The following is a 13,023-nucleotide window of genomic DNA, read 5'->3' on the forward strand; positions in this document are numbered from 1 at the left end:
TATCTAGAGTCCCTTATTGCCATGCTGCTATTTGTAATGGTGATTAATGCATAAGATGCTAATTAATTTGTCATTTAAACTGCTTAACCTTTGTGCAGGCAACTCTTTAAGAGCCTTTTGAGACGAGCTGAATGTTCAATTTTCAGCCTGCCTCTGAAGTGAGGCTGACTGAATGCATCAGGGGTGAATGCATTATTAAACCGTGCAGGGTTCCCTTTAATAGCAGAGATTCATTTGAATTTATTTGACATGACAAAATCTGATCTTAAGTGGAAAGCAAATTCCCACGTAAGAACAGTGACTGCAGGTTTCTCTGGAGTCAGTCACATGTTGCTGTCAGCGAGCAGAGCCTTTTTGTCCATCATCAGTGTCTAAACTCACAAATATGCTTCTGGAAGAATGTTCAAAAATTCCCATAAACACACTCCGAAATCTTGAGGAAAGCCTTCTCAGAAGAGTTGAAGCTGTTTCAGCTGCAAAGAGCGGGCCAACACCATATTAAACCCTTCGGATTAAGAACAGGATGTCATTCAAGTTCATGTGCGTGTGAATGCAGGCGAGAAAACATTTTTTTAGCAATATAGCTTGAAATGTTTTGATGCCCTGTAAACACACATACTCTGTGAATCTGGAAGCTTCAGGTTGGAGTGTAAATGTACCTTCAGGTAGTAGGTGATGAGCAGCTTTCGAAGATCGTACACTTGCAGCATGGTGGCAGCATTGTTCTCACTGATGCTGTAACCCTCCAGCAGGTACTTGGTGGCCATCACTTCCCAAGCCAGCCAGCGCAGGTTGAAAGCAGCGTTGCATGACAGCATGTGAGGCAAGCGGCCCGGCTCACAGCAGCAGCATGCGTCATCTTCCTCCACGCCCTCTGTGATGGCCTCCACCTCGCGCTGCTGACAGTACGTCCCTGGGATAGAGACATGGAGTCATAAGTAAAGCAATAAGATACCTTTGCCATGGACGCGATGGGATGGCTGTACTTTACCTCTGAACTCTAAACCCCTCAGCTGGAAGGTGACCAAACCATTGCCAATCTCTATGAGGTGGACCAGGGCGTTGAGGTAGTCAGAAGCCAGGATGAAACAGTCCCCAGCGCTATAGTTGCCCCATCGGCCCAGCATGAGGTCACCACAAAGCGAATGCTGCAGTGATCGAGTCAGGTACTCATAAAAGATGGAGTTTAGGTTGTTATCGTCGCAACCTGCAAAAGAAGAGCCAGAAAAACAGATCAAATGTGCTTGCTGCCTTATCTGATACTAAAATACAAGATGTTCTTTGTGTTGGGGGAATGAAATAAATTAAACTGATTTGATAGTCCAGTTAAAGCTCACCTGTCTCCTTGTCCACCTGGGACACCAGCCTGCTGTTGGAGTTATCAATACGTTTTGTGCTGCAAGGAACACACAAAGAAGCATATCTGTGCAACACTGACCAAATGTTTTTCCTGTATGTGCTTATACATCAGGTTAAAAGCTGATAAAATATATCATGCAATCCCGTATGAAGTGTCTCACTATAAAACTACTGTATGCTTTTATTTCACTTTATTCCTGCTCTGCTGTGACTGTTCTGCTATACTTTCTGTGTCATGTTGCATTGCTGCTCATCTGAGCTTCACAGTGACAACTTGAGCAAACACTTCCTATTTCAACTGACTCCAGCTGAGGTGATGCTGTCAGGGATTTCAAGGTTTCAGGTCTAACACTGACAGTGTCACCTAAATATAGTTGTGGGGTAAGCTTGCACATGAAAGCTCTGGGAGTATTTCTGGCGTGCTCTCAGGGTGCTGAATGCGTGCAGTCTCTCACATCAATAAGTAAGAGGGAACAAAGACACTTTATTGTGTAAGCAGCTAAGTGTGAGACAGAAGGGGAGCTCAGTTCAAAAGACAAAGATTGATTGCTTCTTCAGTAAATAAAAAAAAACAGATGTGCAAATTACAAACTGGAGAAGGAAGTCACGACTCAGTATTTATCCTACCACGTAAGCCCATTTAACCATGTGAAAGCCTAATCAAAGACAACTTCTAAATGAGCTATAGGGCCTGGACACCTTGTAGTCACTGAGTTGATCATGTGCTCCTCTATATATCAAAGTATTGTGGAGTCAAATGTGAGGCCATGTGCTGTAGCGTTCCAAAGTGAAATGCTGTGGGGGCACTTTAACAGAGTGGGCCAAAATTCCACCACAGCAACGTGAAAGACTGACAAAGTCATACAGAAAATACCTCAAGTTATTGCTGCTAAAGGTGGTACTATAAGCTACTGAACCCTGAGGTTCAAATCATTTTTTTAACACAGCTGGGTATTGTAGTTTTTAATTAAAATTACTCTAACTGATGAGGACTATTTTTAGCCACATTTGCAGCTGGACTGTGCAATTCAAACTTGTAAAAAAAGGACCATGCAACAGAATAAAAGTCTACCTCATTAGTTTGTTTTAATTAGAAACGACAGCTCTGCAGCACAGAGGAAAAAAAGGCTATTTTAGTAAAAGCTAAACATATTATTTATTTTCATGAGCTATACTGATAATGACCTGTTCTTTAATTTTCAAGAATTCCTTAATCTGGACCATTTGAGAGACTGACGGCACATTCACTTAATTTCCTCATCAGGCCCTTACTTGTAGTTTCTCTCCCAGAACTTAATGGGCCTCGGATAAGAGGAAATGAAGATGGCACTGCCCAGGAAGGGGGCGAGTGGAGTGTAGAAAACTGTGGTGAGCAGAGTCTGGAGCAGCAGCATGGCTGAGTCTAGACGCACACACACGCCAGTCAAGGAAAGAAAAAACAGGCACTGATACACTTTCACACACTTGCAGGTCTTAGAGAAAGGATACGAGGCACAGCAAACGGCTGAGCAAAGGCATGAAAAGCGCTGCCCCAGGCGATCTGCCAGGGAGCGATGTAAACCAGGATGAAATGGAGTTTCAGCAGCAGCTCGCGCATCTGGACGGAAAGGGAAGCACACAGTCGATCCTCTGAGAGCCGCACAGTAGCGACAGCCTTATTTAACTGCCTAGCTTCAATTCAGGCACATATTAACAGAACACAAAAGGGAAGTCTGTTGAAGGTTTCATATTTCAGTCACACTTTCTTTGGTTTCTGTCAATGGCTGCACATAAAACACACAAAAACACACCTTTCAATCGCAAATAAAAACATGTTTTTGTTGCTCTCAATCAGCTTGAAGTTACTATTTTTATTATATTTTTAAGAATCACTTTCAAAAGGTTTGTCAGCAGATTTAATTTTGATTATTGTATTTTCTCAGACTTTACCAGAGCATGACTAGCACTCTCTGTTATGAGTAACTACCCTTTGCAAACTTGATGAGTAAATTAGCAGTTAGCATTCAAGTCTCAGCTGTTGTGTATAACAGTTTCTTTGTGACCTTGTTTCTGCTTATCACAAATATCTGCTTATTTCTATTATTATTATAAATTATTATTTATTATTATTATTTATTTCTAGTATTGTATACGTGTAAGATAACTGTGTTTCAACCTCCTGCATTCTCTCATGTGGTCCTCCAGAAATCATCAGTGGCTCTTTTACCTTGTGAAACACAATGGACATGATGAAGAAGTCCAGCAGGAAGCTCTCAGAGGCACGTGGACAGTCGAAGTGAAAGAAAATGAGTGTAAAGAGCAGAGTGAGGAACTGGAAGCTGGGGTTGCAGAAGGATGAGCGCAGGAGTTTCAGTCCAGCGACTGTCGTCAGGAGAACATCACAGCTGAAGAAAGCACAAACAAGGGCACAAAAAAACGATCAAATCCCCCTCCTTAATGGGTTCTGTACTATCTTTTCATTATCTAAGTGGATAAGCAGTCGCACCAAGCTGACTGGAAATTTTACCAGTTAACCCAGGACGTCACATAAAAGGATTGATGTTGGCAGAATCTGATCAATCAAAGATCTACTGTATAAATAAAGTAAATGCTGAACCTTGGCCATCTTTGCTCCAAGGATAGGGTTAACCCTTTGTATACTCCTTCGTCAAGTGTCAAGATGCAAGTGCATCTTCTTAAAAATGTTTGCTTTTACCTTCAGTGAGATATTGTGTGGCGATGGCTATCGTTTACGAACACTATTTAAGGCTGTGATGAATTGTGAAGAAAAATAACTTCTGTAGGTCTCATAGTGGACATCATGTTCAAAGAGTGCCGTGGTCCTTAGTAACTCTTAAAACCACAGAAAGCAGAAGCTCCATCATCAGTGCTTGTAGTCAGGGACTGGGTGGTGTTGGTGTGATGCTGTTGTTCCATGATGAGTGTGTCTCAGAAAAATGTGATGCTTGAAAACAGAATGGAGGAAACCTGATCAATGCATTTCAGCATGTTGACCCGGATGAAGGGCACAGGCCAAAATGCTGTTCTTTATACAAGTGACGCTGGAGACGTGACTTCTTTAGGCATTTGTTTTTCTCTATGCACCTTGGAATTAGGTGAAGTTAAGCTAGAAGCCTCCATTCTGTTCACAAGCCAAAATGGTGAATGTGTAAGTTAACAGAGTTTTCACTGTTACAGCTATATCGTTAAGATGTTGTTTTGACCTTGTCCTTTCAATTTGGACTGTAAATTAATTCTCATACAGCAATAAAATTCCTATAAAACTGTTTGCAGCCAACAGGGGAAAAAAATCAAGTTCCATCTAAGAATCTAGATTTATAATTGCAGCTCATCACGGAAACATAAAGGCATCAGACACTAAAACTTTAGACCCGCCTACTCTCCCGAGGGGTCTCCCACGAAAGTTGATGTGATTTTTCAGAGAATTAATTGGTCAGTAGGTGGTGATTTCATACCTGTAGATCTCTCATCGTGAAATTAACCTTCTCCGGAACAGGTTAGGTTCGGAGCATAAGTTACCATGGCAATATACCATGGTCAGTAAGAAGTGAACCACCACCTTTGTAGTTCAGCAAACCCAGGGTTAACCCTGAAGTACCTGTACCAGTGCATACTTCTGGATCCGGTCTATAATTGTAATAAAAACACATTTGGCATATCCACTGAACAAACCAACTACTACTACTGCGAGTATCATCACATTTTGTAGAGTCACAATTGAGAATTATTAGATTAGCTTCAATAACATCAGTGTCAGTCATTCATTGTTTTATGGCTGCTACTTGGTCTCCTATCTGCAATTTTAATTAGGTGGAATTGTCGAACAAATATTATTTGTTGCCATTTTTCAAATTCCACTGGACTTTTAATAAGCAAAAGGCAAATTATTATTATATTATATTATTATATTATTATTATTATATTTGAAAAATCTGCAGCCGACTGTCTGCCTGTTCTGCAAAGCCATGTTTTGAACCGGTCACAATAATACACATGCATTCAGTGACTCCTAAAAGCTGTGCTTTTCTAAACAGCAACTTGGTGAATGCCTGCGTGTGACCTCTGTAAACTGTAGCTACAAAAACATAGGTTACACTAGAAAATAATGATAATTAAAATCCAGAATGTGGAATCTTAAATGTGATGCTGTATGTTTTCTGTGGTCCACTTACTGGATTCCCAGCTTCTTGCGGTGACTGAGAGCAAAGCCATCATTAGTGAGCGCGCTCAGCACAATGGCGGGGTACACCACGTATTTCTCAAAGCACAGCAGTCCCACGTACAGGCGCTCAAACCACATAAGCACCGCGTCCTCTGCAACACATGACAAAATTTAAAAACCCATGAACGGAGCAGAATCATAAGATTCCAGAGCACAGTTAGCGGGACACATTTTAAGTTTAGAGTCTGACCCGCTGGTGGCGCTACAGCAAAATCCATCCAGCCCGACTCATTTCACAAAAACATAACGGCAAAGCAATACAGCAGTTATGTAGATGTTTCAGTGTGGGCTAACCAACAGACACAGCCATACTTTAGGTTTCACCACCATCGTGAAAAATCCGCGTGACTGTGTATAAGCAGGCAGGGTGTAGCAGTGCAGACCATTTCATTTATTCCCTCCATAAAATCATCCATCCATTCGCTTCCGCTTCTCCTTTTCAGGGTCGCGGGGGGTGCTGGAGCCTATCCCAGCTGTCATAGGGCGAGAGGCGGGGTACACCCTGGACAGGTCGCCAGTCTGTCGCAGGGCCAACACACAGGGACAGACAACCATTCGCACTCACTTTCATTCGCACATTCACACCTAGTGACAATTTGGATTATCCAATTAACCTATCCCCACAAGCTGCATGTCTTTGGACGGTGGGAGGAAGCCGGAGTACCCGGAGGGAACCCACGCAAACACGGGGAGAACATGCAAACTCCACACAGAAAGACCCCGGCCTGATCCATAAATTCAATTCAATTAATTCATATAGTGCCAAATCATAACAACAGTTGCCTCAAGGAGCCATCATTTAAAACCCATGTATAGCAAACGATATGACATAGTACTGGTTCTGTTATTTCTCTTGTAAACACAAACTGCTGACTGAAAATAAAGAATAAAAAACACGAAACAATACCAAAAAGCTACCTTTGTCTGCTTTCTTATTCAGCAGAGGTCATCACAGCGAGTAGCTCCATGTTTGATATGGCAGTTTTTTTACACCCGTCTCAAAAATATTCTAAAAAGTGTCATCCGCTTTTGAATTTTAAACAAAGTTTCCTTTTTTTCCCTTTCCTTTTGGCCTGCTCAAGCCATGCCTGGACTTGCACCACCTTACTTATCTGAGCTAATTGTGTATAGACCAGCAGGCCCTCTTCACTCTCCCAATGCTGATATACTTCCCTAAAGTGCTCTTATCTCCAGAGTGGCTTCCCATTACATGATTAAGAAGCAAGTTCAGTAGAAATCTTTGAAGAGACTGAAAACCTGCCTTTATTTAATTCATTACAAGCCTTTACTCTTGGGCCCATCAGATTTCCACTTAGCCGATGTTTTTTAATGTGGTTGTGATATTATTTTAGCGGTATATTTATCCCATGTACTTGCATTAATTATGTAGTGGGACCATGCTGCACACAGTGATTGTGCACTTTTATAACTGAGAGACTGATTGCTGTTACGCTAACTGTATGGTTTTGCTGTTTGCACGCACATACTTCATTATTAACTACATGCAGTAGGGACACTGACCTCTGGGTTCAAACTGGTAGTACTCCTTGGTCTTGAGGACTGGGTGGGAGATCCATAACCAAGGGTGATGCTTCCTAAGCTGGGGGATCAGGTAGTGGGTTACAAACCCCACAGTCCCCGCCAGAGCATACAGCACTATGGTCACAAAGGGCTGCACACATGGGTATATAATAAAAGAGACATAAGATGAAATTATTGTGCCAGAAGTAAAGATCAAATGTAGAAGGCAGTGTAAAAAGCAGAAAACAAGTTGAGCCACCTTGAGAGACAGAAACACGGTACTCGCGGTGATGGCGAAGGTTAGGATGTAGGCAACGGAGCACACAATGATGTCCGACAGCAGAATTTCTTTCTGCAGAGCACAAAAGTGAGGGACAGCTGCAGTCATTCATAATCCACATGAAAACGCATATCCAGCTCATTTAGGTGTGCGATTATTCCTGACTATCTGCGCTGAGCCGCCAGTTTTTGGAGATCAAAGGCACAGGAGCGCGGGAAGAGTTAAGCTTTAGAATCTCCATTAATGCTGTAAAAGGCGACGGGAGGTTTGCGTTCTCTGATGCATAATTCCCTTTAATCACACACAGTGATCGCCAGCAAACACTGATTCATCATCTCACCTTTATGCAGTTTATGCCTGCTCACGCTGTATAAATTCAGAGATGCACAGAGATAATGAGGATTGATTTTCTGATAATTTTTATCCCAGATTAACCTGAGCTAACAGGGACAGGCCTGTAATCCTGGGGCTGATAATAACCTGAACCTCACCATCTTCCACTAATATGAAGATAAATATTGTTACCATGGAATTCTGCAGTTTCTCAGGTAGAGGATCTTTGATGTTTGTATCATCCTCTTCCTCTTCGTCACTCTCCACAAGCGCAGGCATTATCTTTGACTTGATTAGAGATCTGAGAATAAGTATTTTACACGTTTAGATTAGTAATGACCGATGATAATAGGCAGCTAATAACAGAATTTATTTATGAAGCTTTTTAACAGCTTCAAATAAAACTTCTGAAGAATACAAATAAAGTGAGTCAGTGACAGTTTTTTAAATAGTATAAGTAGTATCAGCATGTTTCATCGGAGTTATCAACCATCTGCTTCCAGTTCCTTGTGTCAATGATTTCAGCTTTTTCAGCTTTTTTTAAATAAAGAACAAGAGGCTGCTCGCAAGCAAACACACACACGCACACACATCGCGTGATACTTACAGAAGTACAGAAGGGTCACTGCTTTGTCGGCTGAGGTGATAGGAAAGCACCACTAAAAGGCCACAAAAACCAGAGAACAGGGCTGGGGTGTGCTGCTCATCCCATGGTTCCTATAAACACCAACAAACACACACACACAGCAATGTGAATTGTGAGTGTGTGTGACATGTGCTTGACTAGCAACACTTTCTGTGTGTCACAGTCTTGGGTCATGCAACCCAGTGTTTTGAGTTTCACTGTATTTTGTTATTCATTTATGTTCTAGCTTAGCTTATCCAGTTATTTCTATTTTGCCTAGATTGCTGTTATAGTTCATTGTTTTGTAGATTCCCCTTGTGTTTTCACTCTGTGTTTTGGTCTCACTTACCATTCATATTGTCATGTCTGTCTCATCATTTTTCCTGTTTTATTTTGAGAGAGTCTGGTGTTCTCTGTTCATTGTATTTAGTTTCACCTCCGCTGTCCCGTCATCAGGTTCATGTGTGTCAGCTGTGTCCTCATGTGTCTCCACTTCTCATGATCACCTCATGTGTGTATTTAAGTCCTCGTTCATTGTCGCGTCGTCTGTGTATCTAGTCAGCTTCTAGTTTATTTCTGCGTCTGTGCTTTCTGCTTTGTTTGCCACCTTTAATCCAGCAAAAATAAAGGCTCGCTTTTCGTTTCAAGTTCAGTGCTGCACCTGGGTCCTCACACTTCCACACACAGTCTGCCCTCCCTCGCAGACTGTGACACTTTGTTTAACTGAAGATTATTTAAAAAATTCCTGTACCTGTACTACATGCTTCCCTCTACTCCTTTAACCATTTAGGTGAACACAGCATTAGTTCAACAGGAAAGGAAAAAAGTACGAAAGAAGAAGATAAGTAATGTTACATCCTCTAAGTGCTCTTCCTCTGTTTCCTACCTTGAGAGCGCCGAAGCAGAAACCGTAAAGCAGAGACAGAGCAACCAGACTACGCAAGATGCTGTACACTGCAGAGATGAGACTGGTGGCAGCTGAGACACACAAGTTAGAAAGGTTAAAAATACATACAGTGGTTTAAAATGGCAACAAACTAACTCAGAAGATACTTTTTACTCGATGGCCCTGAAAATCTGTTCTGTCTTTGTATGTATGTTTATGAATAAACAACCAAAAGTTACAGTTTATAGTGAAAATAGGAACTAGGATCTGAATTAGCTAACACGAGCAATGCTAAAATCAAGAGATTAGAAACCTGTTCCTCCAAAAAAGTGCATGTCAATCTGCTCCAGCAGGTAGATGGTAAAGGTGTTGATCTGAGGGAAAAGGCCCACCAGGAAGGTGATTGGGAAGCAGTAGGTAAAACCTGTTTAATGCATAAAACAAAAGACATTTTTATGTATTTATCAAAGGAAAGAAATACTGTTAGCAACTACATCTGCATGTTTTCTCCTGTTGCATTTATCCCTACCCACTAGGAGGTCTCGTAAGAAGCGCAGAACATCATAGCAGACGATGGTGACTCCATAAAGGCTGGAGACCGGCAGATCCTTCCTCCTCAGCAGCTGCTCCAGCACCCAGATCAGAGCACAGAAAATGCAGAAGTAGGCCGCTCGGCTGTAGGCCACCAGTTGGTTGTGACCCTGGAGACATAGAGGGATGCCACCTGTAGGGGTTTACCCTGATTTCCATCACAGTAAGATAACACCTACACCTAAACACCTTCCTGTGTTTTCACAGTAATATGACACAACTACCATAGCGTCAAATAAGGCAGATCCTCTGTAGCCACTCTGCATGTTCACCAGTCAAAATTATTCACATGGAAAAAAGGAAGTGTTTTGAAATTCATAACATCATATATCAAAAACTGCCACACTGAAGAGGAAGAGCAGTCACACGCACACACAACAAGGATGCACGTGTTTCCAAATTATTAGTGATTATTATACAATCTTTTCAGTATTTTTTTCAGTAACAAAGAAACAAACTTACATGGGTTGGTGAAGCTGCATCTGGTTGAACACTCTGCAAAACAAACCCATGAAAGCCAGTTTGAAAACAGCAGCGATAATACCAACTTTAGTCTGATAACATCCATCCACCAAACCTTTCATCTACCCATTCATCCATTTTCTGCTGCTCATCTGCGTCATTGGGTTATCTGTGTAAGTATCCACTGTAAAAGCTACGATTTAGAACCTCGACTTCACTTCAGATCAATCCTTGACTGCTGTTGAACTGGAGATGGCTGTTCATGTCTTCATCTCCTCCTACTTAAATTATTGTAATTCACTATTTTCTTATCTGTCTAAAGCATTTACCAATTTCCTTCAATCTTTCCAAAATGCGGCTGCAAAGCTTTTAACTCACACGCACAAATTTTGATCATATCAGCCCATTGTTAAAGCACCTGCAGTGGCTTTCAGTCAGGCTTAGGTTTCAGTTACAAACCTTGGTTCTTACTTGTATGGCCTTGGGTGAAGCCCCCAACTATATCATCAAATTACTCCACCCCTATTCACAATGCTGGATCCTTAGGTCCTCGGATAGAGGTTTTCTTGTGATCCCACATACTAGTCTGAAAACTAAGGAGGATTATGCATTTCAAATCTTAGCACCAAAACTGTGGAATAGCTTAACACTCTCTCTTCATGTTAGGGTCATGTTTTTGTGTTCTCTGTTGTTTTATTTGGTACATGTGTGCTCATTTTGACCTCACATTAGCTGTCTTTTTTACCGATAGTCTGAAAGGCACTTTATGACTGCTTTCTTGCCTCAATAAATACATTTTACTTTTACTTTACTTTTACCCCCAGATCTTCCTCTCACTAACCAACTCCTCTAGCTTTTCTGGGGGGACAGCAAGGAATTCCAAAGCCAGCTTGGAGATGTAATCTCTCCAGCGTGTCCTGTGTTTGCCCCGAAATCTCCTGCAGGGGGGGACATGCCTGGAACATCTCACTTAGACTGTATCCATGTCAGATGCCTGAGCCACCTCAACTGGCTCCTTTTGATGTTGAGAAGTAGTGGCTCTACTCCTAGCCCCTTTCCAAATAACCAAACTCCTTACCCTGTCTCTAAGGCTGAGCCCAGCCACTCTTTGGTGGAAGCACATTAATTCAGTCACCAAGCAGCAGAACACCAAAGCCTCTGCTTTTGACTACCACCTGACCAACAGGAGGGCTGGACCATAGGCCAGAATGAGCCACCTGGGTAAGCCCTGGCCACCAGACACTCACTGATGAGCTCCTCCAGCAGACCTGGTTCCTAGTATCCCCAATCCAGGAAAATTAACATAGCCCAGTGTTGTTTTTTTCTATAGAGATCCTATGAATCACAGTTAATCTGGCCCTTCACTCAGGGCCTGTTTGCCTTTGGAGATCCTATATAGCACATAACTCCAGGGATCACCAGGACATACAAATCTCTCCACCATAATGAGAGGGCGATTCATGGACGAGAAAATATGCAGCATAACATAGTGGGAGTTTAGTGTCTGAGGTAGGTCATCATTTCCTTGTTTCTGTATATATCATATTTCGTTATATTTGGCTAAATATTCTCTCTGGAGGCTGGAGGGTCTATAAAGCAGTGACTGACTAAATTAGCGTGCAGGCTTTGCTGCATTTCAGCAGAGAGGAAGTGAGTGGGAGCAAACAGGAACTGGCAAGTCTGAGGTCAGTTTTACTTTTTGTCTATATTTAGTGCCCATGGCTAATATTTTGACCTCACACTTTATTCCTTAAACGCAGCACAAGCTGTACCTATTAATGTGGCAATTACATCATGTTGGATTTTGTTCTCAGTTTGATATACAGCATCTTTACCCTGGACTGAAGACTTTTTTACCTTCAGTAATGAATAGTGGCAGCTGGCAATGACCAGACAGAACTGGAAGATCCAGAAGTCTTTGAAGCACCCATGGTTGAGAAGCACAAAACCCAGAAAGGAAACCAGGAAGGCCATGAAGACTGCAACTAGATTCTCCAGAACATCCTGGTTTCTATTATAAAAAAAAAGCAGCACATGCAAAAGGCAGAGACAGGTCACAGCAGAGCCTCTAATACCTTATTAGGAAGGAAGAGTGCAAAGAAAAGAAGTGACTCAAAGAGAGACCTGCTGCTGAACAATGTTCTTCACCACACAGTGAAGGATACAGGAGATATAAATACTAACGTGACATACAAAAACTCATCTCTAAAATTTTGTATGTAAACTAGATTTTATTTTCAAAGTGTGAACAGCTGGAAGATCTTACAGCAGGTTTTGTGTGTTACCTGTCCAAAAGGGCGAGCAGTGTGAGTCGGTCATATAAAATGTTGATCCACTTCCCAGGAAACAGTTTGAGTTTGTAATAAATTTTCCTGGCCGGCTTCTCCTGAGTGGACGTCTCTGATGAGTCATCCAAAGAATCCTCTTCCTGACACATACACACACACATGCACACAGACATAAGCAGCTTACACCGACTGGAATTTCAGTGCAATAATACAGAAAACAAAAACAGTCTGCTGTTTGAAACCTACATGATCCCGCATAATTCAAAATGCAGTCTTTTTATAACCAGATCTCTGAAAATGAGGTGCAGTACCGATTCATTCGCAAATCGTAATTTGATGTTTCAGCTTCAATAACTGATCCAGACAGCTTATGTCACTCTTGCTCGTCTGGGTCCAGATGCAATAAAGACTGATTCAGGATTGACCTTCTTGCTACTACAACAGCCTGACAGAGAC

The 13,023-nt window shown here is 41.9% G+C and overlaps 1 protein-coding gene across 1 annotated transcript in view; it reads right to left on the reverse strand.

Moving 5' to 3' along the window:
• The window catches only part of pcnx2 (pecanex 2), a 39,874-nt gene that overhangs the window by 12,680 nt on the left and 14,171 nt on the right, over positions 1-13,023 (reverse strand). The window contains exons 13-29 of the mRNA XM_040001103.1: positions 12,565-12,707; positions 12,137-12,290; positions 10,280-10,312; positions 9,756-9,927; positions 9,540-9,650; positions 9,227-9,318; positions 8,323-8,432; positions 7,908-8,016; positions 7,362-7,454; positions 7,103-7,253; positions 5,532-5,673; positions 3,566-3,743; positions 2,848-2,956; positions 2,632-2,761; positions 1,338-1,396; positions 992-1,207; positions 660-913 (exon numbers count right to left, since the gene is read on the reverse strand). Coding sequence (XP_039857037.1) covers positions 660-913; positions 992-1,207; positions 1,338-1,396; positions 2,632-2,761; positions 2,848-2,956; positions 3,566-3,743; positions 5,532-5,673; positions 7,103-7,253; positions 7,362-7,454; positions 7,908-8,016; positions 8,323-8,432; positions 9,227-9,318; positions 9,540-9,650; positions 9,756-9,927; positions 10,280-10,312; positions 12,137-12,290; positions 12,565-12,707 — 2,256 coding nt within the window. The remainder of the gene's footprint in view (positions 1-659; positions 914-991; positions 1,208-1,337; positions 1,397-2,631; positions 2,762-2,847; positions 2,957-3,565; positions 3,744-5,531; positions 5,674-7,102; positions 7,254-7,361; positions 7,455-7,907; positions 8,017-8,322; positions 8,433-9,226; positions 9,319-9,539; positions 9,651-9,755; positions 9,928-10,279; positions 10,313-12,136; positions 12,291-12,564; positions 12,708-13,023) is intronic.

This window comes from Simochromis diagramma, unplaced genomic scaffold, assembly GCF_900408965.1.
Source record: "Simochromis diagramma unplaced genomic scaffold, fSimDia1.1 OVJJ01000421.1, whole genome shotgun sequence".
Taxonomy (NCBI): domain Eukaryota; kingdom Metazoa; phylum Chordata; class Actinopteri; order Cichliformes; family Cichlidae; genus Simochromis; species Simochromis diagramma.